General features: G+C 42.7%; 1 protein-coding gene across 3 annotated transcripts; it reads right to left on the bottom strand.

Moving 5' to 3' along the window:
* Nucleotides 1-72: 72 nt before the first annotated feature.
* On the bottom strand, nt 73-18,607 carry smpd4 (sphingomyelin phosphodiesterase 4). 3 transcript variants are annotated; one of them, XM_020659437.3, is made up of 20 exons: nt 18,457-18,607; nt 18,018-18,099; nt 17,701-17,787; nt 16,090-16,226; nt 15,920-15,995; nt 15,597-15,705; nt 15,041-15,093; nt 14,294-14,445; nt 14,050-14,182; nt 13,645-13,716; nt 9,239-9,376; nt 7,246-7,400; nt 6,369-6,459; nt 5,112-5,209; nt 4,797-4,960; nt 4,404-4,609; nt 4,064-4,294; nt 3,144-3,275; nt 2,913-3,041; nt 73-1,579 (listed from the first exon to the last, which is right to left on the bottom strand). In XM_020659437.3, the coding sequence occupies exons 2-20, from the start codon at nt 18,054-18,056 to the stop codon at nt 1,259-1,261; spliced, it is 2,523 nt and encodes an 840-aa protein (XP_020515093.1). In that variant the 5' UTR covers nt 18,057-18,099; nt 18,457-18,607; the 3' UTR covers nt 73-1,258. The 3 variants fall into 3 exon arrangements, with proteins under 3 accessions (XP_020515093.1, XP_020515094.1, XP_020515095.1); XM_020659438.3 differs by having other exon boundaries at nt 9,287-9,376; XM_020659439.3 differs by lacking the exon at nt 9,239-9,376.
* Between the last annotated feature and the right edge of the window lie 1,661 nt (nt 18,608-20,268).

Below are 20,268 nucleotides of genomic sequence, written 5' to 3'. Positions count from 1 at the left end.
CCATAGCAAATACACTTTACTATCTTCAGCATAAGGTTGGAATACTTCTTCATTAACAACAGAACAACCATCGAGTGCAAACAGTTTATTGACTCTAACAGACAAACGCATCCCGTCTGAGAAAAATAGTCAGTTTTTTCCATCGAGTACTTTCAATGTACTGCACCAGTTTCCAGGTGCTTGTTTTAAAAATAAAAAAGCCTGAATAACAGAGCGTTAACACTCTGTATTTATTTACAAAGTTAGAGGGACAACATTTTATACAGTTAAGCAGTCAAAGCAAGAACAAATACTGACAACAGGGTTCCCACACAGTTTAAAAAGCTGCCATCCCTTTAAGAAATCTGGAATATCTTTATTTGTATGAAATTAACAGACATAAACTTTTACCCTGTTAACACCCGATCTGGCTCTGATCGCTGACTTCACTGTAGCAGAGGAAGAGCTGAAGATTTCTCTCCACAGGAAGTCAAATATACTCTTTAGGCAACTGTTTGAGGTTTCTGTAAACTTTCAGTTTGCAGCAGCTCCTCAGTTTAAAGATGTGTAGAGAGTGAGATGATAAAGGTATCTTACTCTCTGATCATTAAGGAAACATGCTATGTTGAAGTGCTGGCTTCTCTGACAACAATGCAGCAGCCAGTATGTCCTCCTTCTAACTTTAGATTCTGCTCCTGAATGCTCTGGATTTGTTTGGACCAGAGAAGGTAGGCGCTTTTAAGACACCCCCCCACACGGCCGTTTTGGACGCCCCTCGGTTTGTCAGATATGAGAGCAGTTATCAGGTCAACAGGTGTTGCAGCGATGGAAGCGGTCAAGAGAAGTGGTTCAGATAGAAGTGATTGTACCCGACCTAAAAAGCCTCTGCATGTTTCTAATAAGCTCCACGAGCAGAAACGTGCTCAAACTAGGATCAATATTGGAGATGCTTTTGAAAAATGGAGAGAGGTTAGAACACAGAAAGGTTTACAGACCCATGCAGAGCTGGATAAACACTGAAGCTTCAGAGTCCACCACATGGTGACCTGAGTGAACATCCATATTGGCCTTTTAAGATGATATTACTTGAAATCTTGAAATATTTGGAAGGTTTAGAAAAGACATCGGATGACACCACTTAAAGGTTTTGTAAGAGTGGATGTGACCTCTGTGAGTTTATCAAGAAAAAAAAAGCCTTAAAAAAGTAAAAGCACTGAGTGAGCATGAATGAAATTGGTTTTGTGTATTTTTCCAGACATGTAAGAACCCTGCAGCTCAGTTAGTGCGTTTTCAGTTTGTCTCCAAACAGCGTCATAAAGAGTCCGAACAGGAACCCCCCCGTGAGGATGATCAGGGTGCTGGATATGGGGCCAAAGGACAGGAGCGCTCCCACCACGTAGCAGAGCAGCAGCAGCAGGATCGTCCTGTAGCTTGCCAGCGAGCGCAGACTCAGCCTCGGCTGTCTGTTCCTCTCCAACGTCCGCCGGGACATCGGGCTGTGCTTCAGTTTCACTGACGAATCCTGTTCAGCCAAGTAGTGACGACCCAGCCGACCCAGGAAGTCCGGACGGGAGCAGAGCGCGTCCATGTGTCCTCCAAACTGTAGGGGGCGACAGAGGACATTAACGTTTGAGCTGAGAGAGACATGAGCAGTTTTAACATCAGACATGACCCAGAGGAAATGCAAACATCTGAATCAGCTGAACTGGACTTTAAAGAGTTAACCCCGCCTTTACCTAAGAACAATGTCTGTAAAAGAAAAAGTTAGGAGTCGTGTTTGAGCCACAAGAAACACCACAGTCCTTTTTCCACTCTCCTTTAAGTTTGGTTTTCACCAAGAAAAGTCTCATCAGTAGTGTTGTAGTCAAGACCAAGGTAACCCAGACCAAGACCATAAATATCACTGAAAATCAGAGTCCTGTGTGCAGCAGGCGTGTTCCTCACTTAGACCGTAACACAAGTAAGTTGTAGTCGTGACCGGGGGTTAAAAATCAAACTACAAATGAATTGAAGTGATTTGTTCTTTTAGAAAGAAAAGTTTTCCTTCTAATCACAGATATGAGGTGACAAAGAAGCTGATTAAAAACATCAATAATAATATAATTATTATTTTCCCAATTCAATATCGATTCATTGAAATCCTGAGATTGTTTTTTCCCTGTTGTAATGACACCCCTCTCCACTAGGGGGCCCTGTGGGTGCTGTGAACTCAGGTCAGGCACAATTTTGCACTTTATATCATACTGTACTTTCATGGTTTATTCTTTGTTTATTAAAGAAAAATAAAACGATAAAATACTTTTTTGAGTCAGTTTGTTTTAACCAAATACAAACACATAATTATTTAACAAATATAAGAAGCGAGTCGAAGTTGAATCGAATGGTGAGGTTGTTGACAATACCCAGCACTAGTGTTGACCAGTCTGGATTTAGAATCCAGAGTCTGTCCCAGTTTGAGACCGAGACAAGCCCAGGTAAAAATGCTTTAGATTTAAGTCAAGAGACCTTTAAAAAGTGGTCTCTAGAACGGTCTTTAGACTACCACCCGATGTCCCTGACGCCCTGCCACAACCAGCGGACTGTATCGTCCCCACAACCACCATTCATGCACGGCCTGCTCCGACCTCAGCTGCGAGGAAGTGTGGACAACAGGAACAAAGGAGAAATCCTTCCTGCATATATTCAATATGCTCTTTTGTAAAGCGTCTCGAGACAACACTTTTGCCGCTACACAAATACTGATTGACTGATTGACTGATTGACTGATTGACTGATTGACTGAGCTCGAGGACTACAACACTCCTCTCCTCTGTGTCCAGCAGCTCATCTGTAACAGGTTTAGTCTTCTGTTTGTTATTAATCTGATCCAGCAGCAAACAGAAGTTTGATTTAACGTCTCGGTGGATAAACCAGAGAATGAGCAGATGACTTACCCTCTCATTCACCAGAGAGGAGATCTTGTAGAAGAGCCTGACCAGCAGGGCGTTCTCGTAGCTCCTAATGGGCTGGAGCTCCGGGTCTCCTTGATAGTGAAGGTCGAACCTGCGCAGTCCGCTTATGATCTGCACAGAAAGCCAAAGACAGACACGTACAGGGGTCAGGGTTGTTTCTGTTTGCAGCCTCGCCCACACCTTTAATGCACACCCTGCTCCTCCTGTACTGACCTGCATCCGGCCCAGGTCGGTCAGAATGAGTCCGTTCTCGCCCTGGATGCAGTCTGGAAGCTGCTTGGAGTTTCCGTCGTCTTGTGAGGAGCTCAGGTTGGATATGAGCTGAGACAGCTGCCCCTGGTTCAGCTACAAACACACAGACAGACAATCAATCACATGGAAAATCCTCAAAACGTGCTTTAAGTGAACATCACATCTATCACATTTCGTCACAGTGCCCAGAGACGGTTTGCAGCGATCAATTCTGATGTAGTTCAACGTTTTCCTGAGCACTAAAACGCCCTCGCCATCCGTTGTTTTTTGTCCCTGCACTCTCAGTTTTTAACACTCCAACTTCGAGAACAGCGCCTTGCTCTTCAATGCCACTTCTCCCTCACCAGCAAATCAAAAGGGGCGGGGCTTCTGATATCAGCTTTGTCTACAACAATGGCGGAGGAGATGCACTCATCTTTAGAAGGGAACAGTTTTCAGGTGTGAGCAGTTTTTCTGCTGCTGATGTCAGGACACGACTCCTTTACATCGTTTTCTTGATGATAGCTAACGGATTAATGAGGAAGCAGACGTTAACTTTCGTAACCTAGCAACAGTAGGTGATGGTGAGAAGCGCTCTGAGAAGGAGGTTGTGGACGCTGCCGGCCCTAAACGTGCAGAAATATAAAACTGCATTGAAAACATTTGTTTCTTAAAGACGATTGAGTCTTAACAGAATGCATCCAATCACAGACTCTCCTCCAGGACTCCCATGAGGTCAAGATTTGTAGTTCTGAGAGAAACATGGACAGCTATTGGATGGATCGCCCTGAAGATTGTCTCAGACATTCATAGCAGTTTGGGTAAATTATATTCACTCTGATAAAAGACTGTAAGGGTAATAACGCTTGCCGGAAATAAAGAACAAAATGAAGTTATCTGACCTTGAAGATTTGACACAGGTTCTCGAGAGCTCTTTCCAGAAACTCGTGGGTCTTTTTCAGACATTCCCCGCTCTCCTCGGGCTCGGCCCCGGTGAACATGTTGTTGTGGTCAGCAGGGCCCATCCCGAACCAGGACAGGAAAGAGTTGTTGGACGCCATCTCGTTGGAGTGATCTGAAATCCTCTTGGCTGTTTGTCTGGCCTGTGCGATTATTTGTATCAACTTCATGACCTGAAAAAACGGATAAAAAAAAAAAAAATCAGCAACACTCCCCGCCGTGTGGCGATGACCTGTGAACGATTTTTCATGAATCTGTGAAAAATCTAATGGAGAAACTTACTGCTCCCCTGAGCTCAGTGCCAAACATCTGCTTGTACTGGCAGTCCTGTCCCTCCAACGCATACACATGGCTCTTCACCCTGAACACCACATCTGTCATCACTCGTTGCCGTGACGACAGGAAGCTGCCTCCTTGGCTCGGCGTCAGGTAGCCGCGTGGTTGTCGATGGTGGAGGACGTGCTCTGGCTCCAGAAACAGCTGTTCTCCTGGTCGGAGAGACTTCGTTTAGTTGTTTTCTTTTAACATATAAACCGTTAAATCCGGTTTATAAGATGCACTACTTCTATCACTGCTTCTTATACAACAATGCGACCCATATACCTCTGTGTGTGTGTGTGTGTGTGTGTGTGTGTGTGTGTGTGTGTGTGTGTGTGTGTGTGTTTCTGTCCTCACCTTTCTGGATCATCTCGGCCAGGTTGGGCTGAGCGAACACTTTGGCCACCCTGAAGACCATCAGAGCGTTTTTGGCGTTAACGAGGTCCGTCCTCACCGTTCTGTTCAGAAACACCTGGAAGAGCTTCGTGTACATGAGCAGGTTCTCCTGAACAAACGACTCCCTGAGGAAGAACACGAGAGTGTCAGAACCAAACAAACTGAAATAGCATCTGAACTCTGTTTCATCAACTTTGTATCTAAATGAGCAGGACTTAAAGCTTTAAATTGAACTGATCCTGAGTTAAAGCCGTCGGGCAGAGATGTCAGTCTCACCATTTGTCAGGCACAGTTCTGGATTGGTCCACCTGAGGATTCGTCTTCTCTCCTGTGTATCTCCAGGGTTGGATGTAGCTCAGCCACGTCTCCAACACCTACACAAAGAGATAATGAATCCATTTTAAGAATGAAATAAGTGCTGAAACAAATAGTGTTAATACAGGCATGAATCAAATGATCTTTCTTCATATCACAGTCACAAAACGTGTTGTTGTTATCTGTTCCCAAAGTGCGTCTTGAAATGGGGAAAAGGAGTTTCAGGTACGCTGCTCCGGCGGCCTGGAATCTCCTGCAGGATGATCTGTGTGTGGGGGAGCTGGTTTCTTTAAATCATTTTAAAAGTAGATTGAAGGTGTGTGAGGAAGATCCTTCAGGTTGTAGATACTTTGACTTATGACTTTGTGCTCTGAGACTCAGGACGTGTTCAACTGTGTTTGTAATTACTCTGTGTTTTATGTCTGTAACTCTTTGTTGTGCTGCTGCCCCCTCTTGGTCAGGACACTCTTGCAAATGAGATTCTTAATCTCAATGAGGTTCTCCTGGTTAAATACATTTAAAATATCACAGGCTGCTTGTGGCATCAACTGAGAAACGAAAACGAAGACTTGCTGGTCTGTGTTCACATTACTAACATCGTTCTGTGCTCGAGTACACCTGTCTATGAACACAGTCTGATCCAGCAGGGGGCAGTATGCACACAGTTGGTTTGCAAATCTGATAAAAAGCAGAAAGAAGTAACCATGGCGACCACTCGCGGGATGAGTCCAACCTGCTAACTGTGGATGTTTTTGTTATTTCTGAGATGTCAATAAAGACCCTCTAAATCTAAAGAGTAAGTCTAAATCTACCGTGCAGCTCAGAGGATGAAACAGGCCTGTGACAGTTTTTGAAGCGACATGAGACGTTTAGAATCACGTAATGTAGCTGTCAACTTCCTAGTTTGAGCACGGTTACGTTCACATCTCCCACAGACAGTACTGGAGTAAACTTGAATCGTGCCCTTGACGTCCTCCTCAAGCAGACTGTACGTTTGTGTTCACACTGATCAAATGAACCGGACTTATGGGTCAAGTGTACTCGGATCCGGGCCCCTAATGTGAAACCGCCCTTAAATCCCTGCTGCTGGAGAAGAACAGACAAAAACAAGGAACCAAACTAAAAAAAAAAAATCTGCTATCAGAGTAACACAGTTAAGACTCCACAGGGAACAAACACAGAGAAGGTTCATGTGAATTCATCTCAGCTGGGACCTACCGCTCTGAAAGATGCATCAAGAGGCCAGTGTCCGAAGCAGTGCTGGAGGAACAGGTAGAGTTTCTGCTGTACGAACCGCTGCACCACCACTCTGCAGGCAGGAGGAGAAGAAAATCACAGTTTGTTTTTTGCTTCTGATTCGCCAAGATTGTTATTCCAAGTGTCTTAAAACTTCCCAGAAAGGATCCCTGCAGAGACGAGAAACAGCGTTTTTTTTACCGTTCAGCCATTTACAACCATGTAGAAAAACTGGGGCCAAGGTTCTAAAACAACACAATTCATCTCTGTGTATGACAACAAACCCCCTGCATCATGTATCAGAAGTCGTCTTTGGGGGCGCGCTGGTGGTGCAATGGTTAGGGCGTGCGTCCCATGTGTTGAGACTCTCGTCTCAAGCGGTAGGCCCGGGTTCGCTTCCACCTGTGGCCTCTTTCCGCATCTCATTCCCCGCTCTCTCTCTCTGGTTTCAGACTCTATCCACTGTCCTCTCTCTCTCCCTGGTTTCAGACTCTATCCACTGTCCTCTCTCTCTCTGGTTTCTGACTCTATCCACTGTCCTCTCTCTCCCTGGTTTCAGACTCTATCCACTGTCCTCTCTCTCCCTGGTTTCAGACTCTATCCACTGTCCTCTCTCTCCCTGGTTTCAGACTCTATCCACTGTCCTCTCTCTCTCTGGTTTCTGACTCTATCCACTGTCCTCTCTCTCTCTCTGGTTTCTGACTCTATCCACTGTCCTCTCTCTCTCTGGTTTCTGACTCTATCCACTGTCCTCTCTCTCTCTCTGGTTTCCGACTCTATCCACTGTCCTCTCTCTGGATTAAAGGCACGAAAAAAGCCCAAAATAAATCTTAAAAAAAAAAAAGAAGTCGTCTCTGACCTCTTGAACTCCTCCAGCGGGCTGGTGTGCGTGTGCGAGTGGGCCGAGGGCGAGGACGACAGCTGCTCGGGCTTCAGGCTGTTGGAGAAGGCGTGCAGGTGTTTGACCAGGAGACGCACCACCAGCACGTGCTCCTCTGTCGGGCTGAAGGGTTCCTGAAAAAACAACATGTCACAAGGTGCTACACGCGTGCATCGCATCACACACACACTTACTGCGCCGATTCAAAAAGCAGCCAATCATAGTGCATCCCAGTCCAAAAGCAGCAGAGCAACCACCAAAAGGCTCAGAGCGTTTTTTTCTTTATGCAGAGTACGGAGGTCTCACACCATGAAATGTTCATCATGTTAACGGTTACAGAGACGGAGCCGCTAAGTGTCAGGCTCTGCAGGGTTCAGTTTCTCAAAGTTAGCACTCATAGTTCTGTATACAGCTGAATAATAACTCTCAGTATGATTCTTTTATCATTCCAACAGCAGAGGAGCTGCTGCTGATCAACATCAGATCCACCGGCTGCTGAAACCAAGCCAAGTGTGTTTATTCAAATGTAGCTTCTAATTTAGAGCATCAGTCAGCACAGCTCAGCAGGAATACTTCCTTTATATTGATCATGATGATAGCATTTATTTTATAAATCACAAGTTCTGGTTGCAAAACTTTACAGACACTAACTTGATATATAAAGCTCTACAAAGAACACCTGATGTAACGTCTAGGGCCCGACCGATGTAGGTTTTTTTGGGGGGCGGTTATCAATATTGAGGATAGAAAAAATCCAATACCAATATACTGTATCTGCTGATATCTTTCCGAAATCTATGTTCAATCTGTAAAAATAGGTAGCTGATGATATACATCACATATACTGATCCCTAAAATGCAGTTATCAAACACTACTGTATAATGAAAACAAGATGGTCACTCAACGGAGCATGAACGTACATCTCCGCTTAACACTCTGGAGAGGGATGATGTTTGTTGTAATCCATATAGCGCCCTCTGCTGGTGAAAGATAACGGCTAGTGTCACACAATGATACTCAAAGGAAATCATATTTGACTAGTAAATAAATCTAGTAATATCGGCGCATATCTGCAATAAAATAGCCGATACAGATAGTCACTGGATAAGCAGGCTGATATAAACTTGGATTCCTGAAAGTAAGAATATCAAATTACATTTAAAAAATTACACAAAAGGGAAGGTGGGACCTCAGTGCTCCACAGAGTGCTTATAGCAAAGCTGCTTCCTCTTCTTGATGCCAACACACACACACACACACACACATTACCTCAGCATAGAACATCCTGTTTAATTTAATCTAAGATGATCAATGATTGATTTTAATATGCAATGATTTTCTTTAATGTCATGGAGAATCAAAGTTGAGCAGTGTGAGTAGAACATTTATTTAAACATGTAAGAGAACAAAGCAGAGCAGACAAAGCATGCCTTTCTAAACACACAACAGCAACCAAAGCAGCAAAACATCTGCTCCAAAACACCAAAGCTTCATTCCAGGATTACGTTTCCTGTCAAGGATACTTCTCTGCAGAAATTCACAGTTAAAGGTCAGACGGGAGGGCTCATACAGGAAGCTGAAGAGGACGATTTCAGGCAGAAATAAAAGCAACAGGACTGATTATCAGAGGAGAGGCTCAATGCTCAGTCTGCTGTTTCTAAGGAGCAGACTCTTTAGGGAGCTGAAGACACTTAAACTGAGCAAGCAGTCATGAGACACCTAGGTCACAGAGTCTCTCTGATCCCTTACACATTTCAAATCAGACCATCATTAAAGGCCAAACACTACATTTATAGAAGTCTGAATTTACACCTTATGGATGTATGAGACAAATTTTAGTGCATCCAGATTCACGGCTCTCTTCTACCTTTATAACAGGCACCTGTTTTTAAAGCAGGATGTAAAGGTCTCACCGTGTTTGTCAACATGAGAGAAGTATCCTTGACTCTGATTAATCTGACTGAGGTTTACCTCCAGGAGGCCCCAGAGGGGCGGGGGTGAATGAAAAGGTAAAAGTACTTGGTAGGTGTGGAGGGTCCCAGAGCCTGGTGGGGCGTGGGGTTGGCACGGCATGCTGGACATACTGAGGCGGTACTGCAGCAGCGCCAGCTGTTCACCCGTAAACCACCAGGAGGGAGAGGAAGACGAGGGAGAGGATGGACGATGACGAAAGGTGAAGGAGAAGGAGGTGAAGAGTGAAGAGAGAGGAAGGGGAATCAGGGAAGGTGAGGAAGAGGAGGAAGGAAAGAAAAAGGGTAGCAGGAGGAAGGTTTATATGAGAACAGGAGAAAAAAGGAAGCAGCAAAAAGGAGAGTGCAACCAGACAGAAACATTTGACCAAAAAAACATTGAAGAAGAAAAGAGCAGACAACAGGAGAGGAGACAAACAAAAAGAACATGTTGACTGTGGGAACACAACACTTTGACTGCAGGGGGCGACGCAGACTCCCGTCTAACAGAGTTACATGACAGTAGGGATGGGAATCATTTCTTAGAATTTCAAACAAGCTGTTTGCTAAAGGATTAAAAAATATATAAATCTCCATATTAACATGAAAGTATGTTTACTCAGGATGAGTATCTCTGCTGTCATTCTGGGAGGTTTGTTCCAGGCTCATAAATCTTATCAACATAGTTTAATGAGCGCCGTCATCTCAGCGTCCTCACTCATCAGCCACTAAAGAAACAGCTGATAGTGAAAAGATTGACTAATTTCAGTGTAAACTTGGTAACAGAGATATCATCTAAAACAGGAGGAACTGGGAGGGTAAATCCAGGTTCCAGAGACACTCTGTGACGGTCAGAAAATAGTTTTTTATCAGGATATAAGAACATCTTTAAATCATTCCCATCTCTAATGTTTCACATCTTTAACAGAGTGAACTCCAAACTGTAAGATAAAACTGTAAAATCCAGAATTTGAACGTTTTTATTTCAGGGTCAGGAAATCTTATCTTCATTTAACCAATAAGATTTCTCTGTAACATCGTCTCCTAACAGCACACGGGCACTATGTATCACGTAGCATCACGCATGGTCGCACGCTTGCTGTCCACACTGCATCCGTTAAATATTGAATTCTCTGCTCTGTAAATTTCAGTTTCCCCCTCACAAAGAGTATGGACATGTGGTGCTTTGATTTAGAAGGTGGACAAACCGATGTGTGGTGCTTAATATCACAACACACATTGGCTCGTCTATAAACGGCTCACGGTGAGCCGAAATAAAGTTTATTCAGAGCTCAAAAGCTCAACATTTCAATCATGAATGTGGATTATTATTAAGCACCGTTATCTCCACTTTGTACAACGAGCTAACGAGCTCTGCTGAGTGAGAAAGTGAGCGTCGATATCGGTAGAGCCCCCTCCTCCCTCGTTAGTCTACACGAGCAACAGAGGATAATAGAAACGGGAAGTCAGGACACCCTGATAGAATTCAGCTGATGTTGTCGCTCGCACCGTGTGCTGTTAAGACAGGCTGTTAGATATTTAAGTAGTAAAATCTGAACCATAGTTGTTAGAAAATCTCTCGTTTAGTTTGAGTCGTCTGAACTTCAATCTTACAGTTTAAATTCACTCTTTAACTCGACGGACACAGAACAAAAATAATAACCAAACACATTTAATACACTTTAAAAAGGGAGAGCATTTAGTAAAGGAGGTGAACCAAAGTAACGCTGACTATGCAGGACAACGGGCAGCGTATTACACATGAAGTTAAAGGGCTAGTTCACAGTTTCCTCATGCAGAATCACGGAGCAGTAATGATTCGTCTGAAACGTAAACAGCTCAATCTGAAAGCTGATTTATAAACACAGTAGAAAACAACCAGAGGATAAATGGCGTCAATGATGGATGGGAAAAAACATGGAGAAAATAACCACCATTATCAAATTAGGGAAAGAAACCAGGGCTGTCAGCGTTAACCAGTTAATCACATTAATCTCCTGTTTGTCCCTTCAGGCTCTCCGTAGATAGTGGTCCTCAGTGTCTCCCTGTAGTCTCACTGATGGACAAGAAGAACACTGCTGCATCTTTGAACGTCTCATTTCACTTTAACAAACTCTCAGACAGCTCAGCTGACCAGTCCAAAGTAACATCCACCTGATGACATCACACATTGACCTTATGACATCACACATTGACCTTTGTTACCGTTCATTTGAGCTGTTTGACCTTAGTTTGGGATCCCTAACCACTTCCTGTTTCTGTGCTGAACTTCATATCCTAATATCCTTCCATCTACCAGAAGGGCCTTACTTAATTTCAAAATAAAAGCACACAGCCAGTAAGGTATTCTCAGCTTAAGACAGGGCAAACATTCAAAATAAAAGCCCAACAACTTTTATTTATATCTTAAAATCTTAAATAGACAATAATCACTTCCGTGCTTTAGTTTGAAAACGGACCACAGACAACAGTACTGCACCATAAAGATGAGGAAACTGTGTTCTACATCTCAGCATCACACCAACCATGCAATCTATAGCTTATCTGAAGCTGTGTGTATAAACTGAGGGCTTTACAGATCACACTGTATGTTCTGTGCAGGCTCAACACACCAGCATAAAGTCTCACTGTGACTGCTTCGGATGGTCGGACAATGTAACCACGATTCAATATTACATTCATATTTTGTAGTGTCATACAGGAAGTTGAATGCAGTTCAACTTTCTGATGCTTTCTGTTGGACAGGCAGGAGCCAAACATCGGCAGTTAGCTTGTGCTAGCTTGCAAAATCTCAATTACAACAAATGTTATAACCTCAGCAGTAAACGCACACGCTACATCAAGCAGCAATGAGCCCAGGAGGAGGGGCCCAGTTTGAATGTTGGGTTGCAACGAAAACTGCAACGAACATTACTACTGATACTACCTTTAAATGCATAAACCAAAATAATGTAGTCGACACATCACATCCATCACCTGCAGATTTCTGATCACATGCTGATTTTTTAACATGTGTGAGGCATTCACTGAGGTTCTACTCAAAACTCATATACCGATGCTTATCTAGGAGGGCAAAAATGTGGCATGATCCAAAAGCATCAACAGCCAACCAGAGAGGAACATTTCTACAGACTGGAAACATGCAGTTAAACGTTACTTATCATAGTTTATCTAAAGGTTCCTGTAATCTTAAAGTCACTCCTCAAAGGGCAGCAGTAGAGAGTGTTTCTGCACGAGGATCTTTGACGTCAAAATGATTGTGGATCCTTGCATTGAGATTTGTGCGACCTCCACAGAGTCACCAGAAGCCTTCACCGTGTTGTGACTTTATGTTGGTGTTTAAGGTGCGTTACACAGCGTGTCACAGGGAAACAATCAGCTGGTGTTATGGACGTGCAGCATGCAAAAGACGAGGAAAGCAGCAAAGGCATTTCTACCAGGAACACATGTAGGGTTCCTTAGTACAGAAGCGTCTCTCTGCGTGTGCTATATACTCTTAGTGGTATTTTATAAACAAAATGAATCAATAATATCACAGGAGAGTGATGCTTCTTAAAGTGGGAACGGACGTATGTGTATTCACACTGCAAGCTACTCAAGAGAACTTGGAGCTTCAGGTCTTGTCCACATGTAGGCTGTTTTTTTTAAGAACAGAAGTTTTTCTCCATTTTTTTAAATAATCTGTTTAAACGAGCTGATTTCTCAAAAACATCTTCATCCACATGAAAACACATTGATCTGGCTGTCCTGAGCACTCCAAGTCAACAATAATGTCCTCGACAGGAGAACGTTTCCTCGCCATTCCTCTTGTCATAGTGTTGTATGAAGCAGCAGTGACCTCCGTAGACCAATCAGGCGTCTCTACTCGTCAACATAGTGGGAGAGAAACAGTGTATGTATGTGTGAGCGTGTAAGAAGTCCAGTTAGCAACATTAGCACCAGCGCTAGTTTGGTTACGTCGGCCATCCCCCTTCACTCTGGAAGGAGTTTTAAAGAAGGTGAGTTCACAGTGACCTAAACGAACAGGTAAAGCTATGTTTTCAAAAATACCCGCCTACGTGTGGACGAGGCCTCAGTCTGAAAACACTTCAATACTCTGCACAACACTCCTGATGGTTAATGAACATGTAGCTGCCTGCAGTGTGAACACAATCACATGTGAGTTTATACTCAACTCTAAACTTTTCAAAAACATGAAGAATGCATCTTCACTCTCTTGTTTTCTGTCTTCTTTGTATTTATGAGCCACAGAAGCTGGTTCTTCATAAAACAACTAATGGGAAACAAAGTGAAAGAGTAGAACCTCTTAACAGTGGAACAAGGGATGGTAGAGAGATGTTTGTGTGTGTTTGTGTCTGGTCACAGTGGGTGGGTGGGGGGTTGCGGTGCTGCAGTGAAGTGAACAGGTGAGGGGAGTATTTCTCTTACCTTTACTTGAGGAGACTGCAGCTTCTGGTACATTTCCAGGGAGTAGTGATGGAGCCAGATCTCCACAAACATCTTAAGAAAACACACATTTGGTCTTAATTTCAAACAGGTCAAACACTAAATACATTATCTGTTAAAAAGATATTCAACAGATTTTTATATCATTCAAAATATATCAGGGTTACTGCACACTTCTTACATTAAATTTAAGGCTTTCTAAGAAGAACGAATACTCTTTTTTCACCGTGTTGCGTCAGTGCTTCTCTGATTCATGCTGGACTCAGCTGCTTTGATTACCTTTAAAAGCTTGTTTGCATATCCTTCAAGTTGCCTCATAATCATTGTTTGACAAACATTCCCTGATTTTCATCTTAAAATTCCTGACTTTTTGATTCTGTGTCCTACCTGTAAGAGTGTTTCAGACCTCCAGATCTCCTGGGCCGAGGGGTCTGCGTTGACTGACGGCTGATGGAATATGTGATGCTTGAGGAGACTGGGACTGTGGACGCCATAACCAGCAAAAGAAACACTGGAGGACCTGTGGAACAGGATTTTGTTCATCGATATGTTTGTTTAGGTAAATACAAACCTAATATTTAAGTTGTGATATGAGAATCTTCAGGCAGATTTATTAAACCTGTCTTATTACCTTGGAGAAGGTGCAGTGACTGATCCTCTGGAGTCCAAGAAAGGGGACGGGGGAACATTTCCTTCACTGGGGAGGAAGTATTTGAGGTAGGTGTCCACAAGCACAAAGTAGGCGCTGTCAGTGGAGCTCCCATGATAACCCTGAGGGTAGATCTGAAAACAGAGAGAGAGGGGGATTGTGCTCATTCTTCAGAAAGCAGCCAGCAAACACTCAACATGAGTTCATGCTCGTTACAAATATAACAGGACAGGAATGAAAAATGGATTCTGTATAACCACTGAAAGAACTCAACAGCATTAAAACAAATATATCATCTGCAAAACTCAAAATTCTGTTTTGAGCATTCAGACTGTCGTTTAATAGAACTGTCCCTGTGACGTCTCGCCTTCACTTTCAATGTCATGGAGGTGTAATGGGGGGACAAAGTGATCCCTCCTCTGTATCCACTTCAAAAGGAAGTAACAGAGACGTTACAGGGGCGAGGTGTGATTGGTTGAGCCAGTGTGGGAGCACAGTGCTGTGTGTGTGTGTGTGTGTGTGTGCGTGCGTGCGTGCGTGTGTATGTAGGATTCAACGTCTTGTTTTATGTTATGTTTGTATGCTCTCTGTCAGGGGCAAATTCCCCCTAGAGGTAATAAAGGTTTTATTCATTCATTATTATGTTGTAGAATTGCACTCTGAAAAGGGCTAACCCCCCATGATGATCCAAGAGGACTAAACTAGGACGTTGGCTGCAGGTAAACTCACCTTTGGCGTGATGAGACAGTAGGCAAAGTTGAACATGAAGAATTCAAAAGGATCTGAAGAACGTTTAGGAACAATCAAACATCACAGCTGTGGTAAATTGTACACTGTTGAAAGTAGTTTTGTTCAAGCAGAAACTGAGAAATCATGCTACATATCCTCGGCTTCCAGCACTCTAACATGAAGAGATCATGTTTTTACTGGATATATCCTGATACTCTTATTTGCTTCATAACTATCCTGTGTGTTAAAAATAAGACCTGTTGATGAGCTGTGGGAAGTAGACATTCATTTCCATCAATGATTAATCAAAGACCAAGTTTTAAATGTATGTGTTAATAAACGTTATCAACAGCAGAACTGATCAGTCAGATTTGGTCACATAGACTTGTCATGAAAGGTAAGAGAACAGTTAATATAAATAAAATATACTGAGTCAAACACACACTGAACATGTTTTGCAAAGTGTTAAAGTACTACACCACGTGTACACTGAGTCATCACGGGGAAGCCTTCACAGAGAATCCAGACAGATCAATGTTTGTGTTTGGAAGGATACTGAGAGCAAGGTTCAGCGACAGCAGACCAGACAGGGGGAACTGCAGCTTGTTGTGGAAAAGGGGGCAGTCTGGGAGGACTCCCTCCTGGATGCAGGCCTTCACAGGACCCTGAGAGACACACAAAGATGAAGATTAAAAATCTAATTTTAAACTAAGAAGTAGGCAGAGATGGATACTCATCCAATGAGATACTTCAGACTGTCATAGTAGAATCAAACATGGTGCTCGCTGTAGAATAATTACAACAGAGTAAAAGGAAGCAGGAAAAACCCAGAGTGCGCTGATATCTACAGGAAGCAGTGAGGAACAGACATGATCTTACCGGGAGATAATTGACGGGTACTTCATATTTATACTCTTCTGCTTGTAGTTTATACACAAGCTTCATCATCGGCCCGCTGAAAAACAAAATCAGATTTTAATTTGTTACGGGGGTTTTGATTTATGTGAGCACAGGTTTGCACTGTGATCGTTCAGACGGGCTGTGAGCACCTCGGGTTCAGAAACTCCATTACGATGTTGTACTCATGGTTCCGTGGATGAAGAAGCCGCAGGTTCCAGCCAGCGATGATGCCGTCCAGACTGCCAAACACACACTCCACCAGCCAGGGGAAGATCAAGTGCAGCTCCTGAAAGCACAGAGATTTATTAAGGTCATAAAAGTCTGATTATAAATATAATTTTGGAAAAATACTAAGATGCCCCAAACGATTCATGTCAGCTTGAAGTGTCTGAATATTTCTGCTCAACTGAGCCACATTTTGATTTATCTGAAAGTTCAAAGTTGTCCATCCAAACACTGATTTGTTCTACATTTTAAGTTTTGACTTTAGACTGGTTTCTGGTTACACCACCAGGAGAATTTGCACACAGCACCAGTAAAGGAGTATTTTATGGGACTGAAGCTGTTTTTAAAGTTTGGGTGATTTTCCTGATGGACACAAACAGACAGAAATGACAACTTAAACTTAGTTATTGTCATTAAAAGGAAAAAGCAGAAACGGAGACATCAAGGAAGTGAATCTGGTTAACAGAGTCAGCAGAGGGAGACTATTTGAACTTCATTGATCCCCAGCAAGGAAACTCAAAGCGCCTTTCACTGTCGTATCGCTCTGAAGTCTCTGACCACAGAGTCTCACTGTCCCGACAGACACAGATTCATCTGCTGGTCTCGCCTAATCCAAATGGATTTTGTTGAACAATCCACCTCAGAACGTCTTCTCAAGTATTTGGGCTCACAGTTTGCTCTGTCTGTGTTCAGGCACAGCACTATGGTGCCCTGGAAACCCCCCCTCCCCCTCCCCTCAGCGGTGTTGTGTTGGTGAAATCCACCCACAGCCGTTACATTACACCAGTTTGTAATCAAGAACTGTGTTGGGTCTGTCAATAACATGAAGAGTGATTACTAAACGTAATCAGCTCTGCACACACACAAGAATCTGGTGCTCTGAAGTTGCTGACCGGAGTCTTTGGTACATTGAAGACACGGACGCAGAGTACAACGCCACTCACTCATGTCCTGTGAATCTGCTGCACAACAATCCTCCTTTGTTTCACCTACTGAAGCTACAACAGCTGCTCTCAAACAGAAGAGGGCTATTTCTGAGCACAAATATCTCTACTAACACACACTGTAAGTGCACTGCTAATTATCCATAATGACACGACGTGAACACAACAAAAACCTGGAAGGAGCAACTAGAATATCACAATAAATGTTTGTGACACAGTGCACATCTCTTCCTATAGCAAAGATTCAATCACAGTGTAAAGTACAAAGTCCCCTCAAAGAGAAAGTAAAGACTCAAAGTGAAACTCAGAGGTCAAAGTACGAGCAGCTGTCTCTGCATGTCACAAACCCTTCACATGAAAGGTTAGGTCAGACTGCTGGATCCAGCAAGAGACAAGCAGCTGATCCAGTCTGTAATGTGGTGTGATGATGGCCTACAAATCCAACAGCATATGTTTTCAAATATCTCCAACTAAGAAGCTTGTCCAAACAGACTTACACAGTTACTTACTCATCACAGTGGTCAGTCATTTCAGTAAGTATGGCTGTAAAAGAAGTGAAAAGGAAAGTATTTTGGGGAGATGTAAGCGTACCTTTGCAGGATACTCTTCGATAATCTTCACCAGATCTTGGCATCGTTGGAGGAGCGGTTTGGTGGTTGAATCAGTTTTAAGATTGGCCTGAATCAACAAGAAGAAGACATGAATGAGTCTTTTTCACATACCTGTAAACCTTTTTCTTCACCCTGTGTGACTGCTTCCTTTCTGTATTTGGGTACTTATGTTCCATAGTGTGATAAATACACTTCAGCATGTTTCTCTTACACTAATGTGTCTCTGCTGTGAGTACACCTGTTAAATAAAACTGATTCTGCAGAGTTTTAAAGGATCTCATCTTTTAAGATACTCACCAGAAGGAAGCTGGGCTGTTGAAGTGTTGGAGCAGCCATGAAGGAGTCTTAAAGTTGATTTCTCTCTATGTACAGATCCAACCTGAACGATGTAAACACAGAAAAAAAACATTTTAAATGATAGTTTCCGTTAGTTTGAAACGGAAAGTAGCCGAGCTGCTTTGTTAGCTCCTCTAACAGAGAACAAACTTGACCTACTGATGCTAACTAATGCTGTGGACACAGGTTGATATCTGTATTTACAGGTGATCCGATAACAATGAGGCTCATTCAGCCGGCAGACAGTCAGAGTCAGTGAACCATGAGAGGCTAACTAGCAACATGCTAACAGACTTAACCAGAAAAGAGACTCAAACTGACTCTCATCCCGCCGTCCTTTATGAACATGAAGCGTTAACACTGAGTAAAGTTACACAGAGTAAAGTTAACATCTCGTTACCCTTCGCTGCTGGTGATAGTTCTATATTTCCACTACTTTCCAACCAAGTGCGTTTCCATTAGTGTAGTTCAAACACGACCGAGCGTGCAGCAGCCGTTGACGTCTTCTTCGTTGGTGGTTTCGTCGCTCGTCGTGTTGTTGCTCATTACCGCCACCTTCTGACGTCATCCGCCAATCTGCACCTGCACCGTGTGCGCCTCAGTGATAACTGTATGTACACTTTTCACTGACAAAGGTCACAACGTGCTTTACAGCAACAACAACAAACAACATACATATAATACATATAATAAAGATAGTTCATAGACCGACATGTTTTATATTTATATTTACTTTTTCTTTTTATTAATATCATTATTTTTTATCCTTTAACCACTTGTTTCTATTTCTTTTTCTGCTCTTACCTTCTTATTGCTGTTATCTTTTCATTTTCTTTTAGCTCTTTTAGTTTCTTACATCTTTTTAAATCTTTGCTCCTCTTGGTCTCAGCTCGTGTTGTTGGGTTCTTATGATGGTTCTTGTGTTGCCTGGGTTCTTATGATGGTTCTTGTGATGGTTCTTGTGATGGTTCTTATGATGGTTCTTGTGATGGTTCTTATGATGGTTCTTGTGATGGTTCTTGTGATGGTTCTTGTGATGGTTCTTGTGATGGTTCTTATGATGGTTCTTATGATGGTTCTTGTGATGGTTCTTGTGATGGTTCTTATGATGGTTCTTATGATGGTTCTTGTGATGGTTCTTATGATGGTTCTTATGATGGTTCTTATGATGGTTCTTGTGTTGTCTGCGTTCTTATGATGGTTCTTATGATGGTTCTTATGATGGTTCTTATGATGGTTCTTGTGATGGTTCTTATGATGGTTCTTGTGATGGTTCTTATGATGGTTCTTGTGATGGTTCTTGTGATGGTTCTTATGATGGTTCTTGTGATGGTTCTTATGATGGTTCTTATGATGGTTCTTGTGATGGTTCTTATGATGGTTCTTGTGATGGTTCTTGTGATGGTTCTTATCATGGTTCTTGTGTTGTCTGCGTTCTTATGATGGTTCTTATGATGGTTCTTATGATGGTTCTTGTGATGGTTCTTATGATGGTTCTTGTGTTTCCTGGGTTCTTATGATGGTTCTTATGATGGTTCTTATGATGGTTCTTGTGATGGTTCTTATGATGGTTCTTATGATGGTTCTTGTGATGGTTCTTATGATGGTTCTTGTGTTGCCTGCGTTCATATGATGGTTCTTATGATGGTTCTTATGATGGTTCTTGTGTTTCCTGGGTTCTTATGATGGTTCTTATGATGGTTCTTATGATGGTTCTTATGATGGTTCTTGTGTTGCCTGCGTTCTTATGATGGTTCTTGTGATGGTTCTTATGATGGTTCTTGTGATGGTTCTTATGATGGTTCTTATGATGGTTCTTATGATGGTTCTTGTGATGGTTCTTATGATGGTTCTTATGATGGTTCTTGTGATGGTTCTTATGATGGTTCTTATGATGGTTCTTGTGTTTCCTGGGTTCTTATGATGGTTCTTATGATGGTTCTTATGATGGTTCTTGTGTTTCCTGGGTTCTTATGATGGTTCTTGTGTTGCCTGGGTTCTTATGATGGTTCTTGTGATGGTTCTTATGATGGTTCTTGTGTTGCCTGCGTTCTTATGATGGTTCTTATGATGGTTCTTATGATGGTTCTTGTATTTCCTGGGTTCTTATGATGGTTCTTGTGTTGCCTGGGTTCTTATGATGGTTCTTATGATGGTTCTTGTGTTGCCTGGGTTCTTATGATGGTTCTTATGATGGTTCTTATGATGGTTC

This window comes from Labrus bergylta, chromosome 5, assembly GCF_963930695.1.
Source record: "Labrus bergylta chromosome 5, fLabBer1.1, whole genome shotgun sequence".
Lineage (NCBI taxonomy): Eukaryota > Metazoa > Chordata > Actinopteri > Labriformes > Labridae > Labrus > Labrus bergylta.
Note: the sequence above shows the minus strand (reverse complement) of the source record. Positions and strands in the feature narration are given on the sequence as shown.

Excerpts from the sequence above, each read along its gene's own strand:
- smpd4 (XM_020659437.3), bottom strand. The coding sequence starts at position 18,056 with ATGGCTGCTCCAACACTTCAACAGCCCAGCTTCCTTCTG. Across the intron at positions 15,094-15,596 it reads GTCGCTGAACCTTGCTCTCA|ATCCTTTTGAATTCTTCATG; the intron begins GTATCCTTCCAA and ends AACGTTCTTCAG. Across the intron at positions 3,276-4,063 it reads ACCTGTGTCAAATCTTCAAG|CTGAACCAGGGGCAGCTGTC; the intron begins GTCAGATAACTT and ends GTGTGTTTGTAG.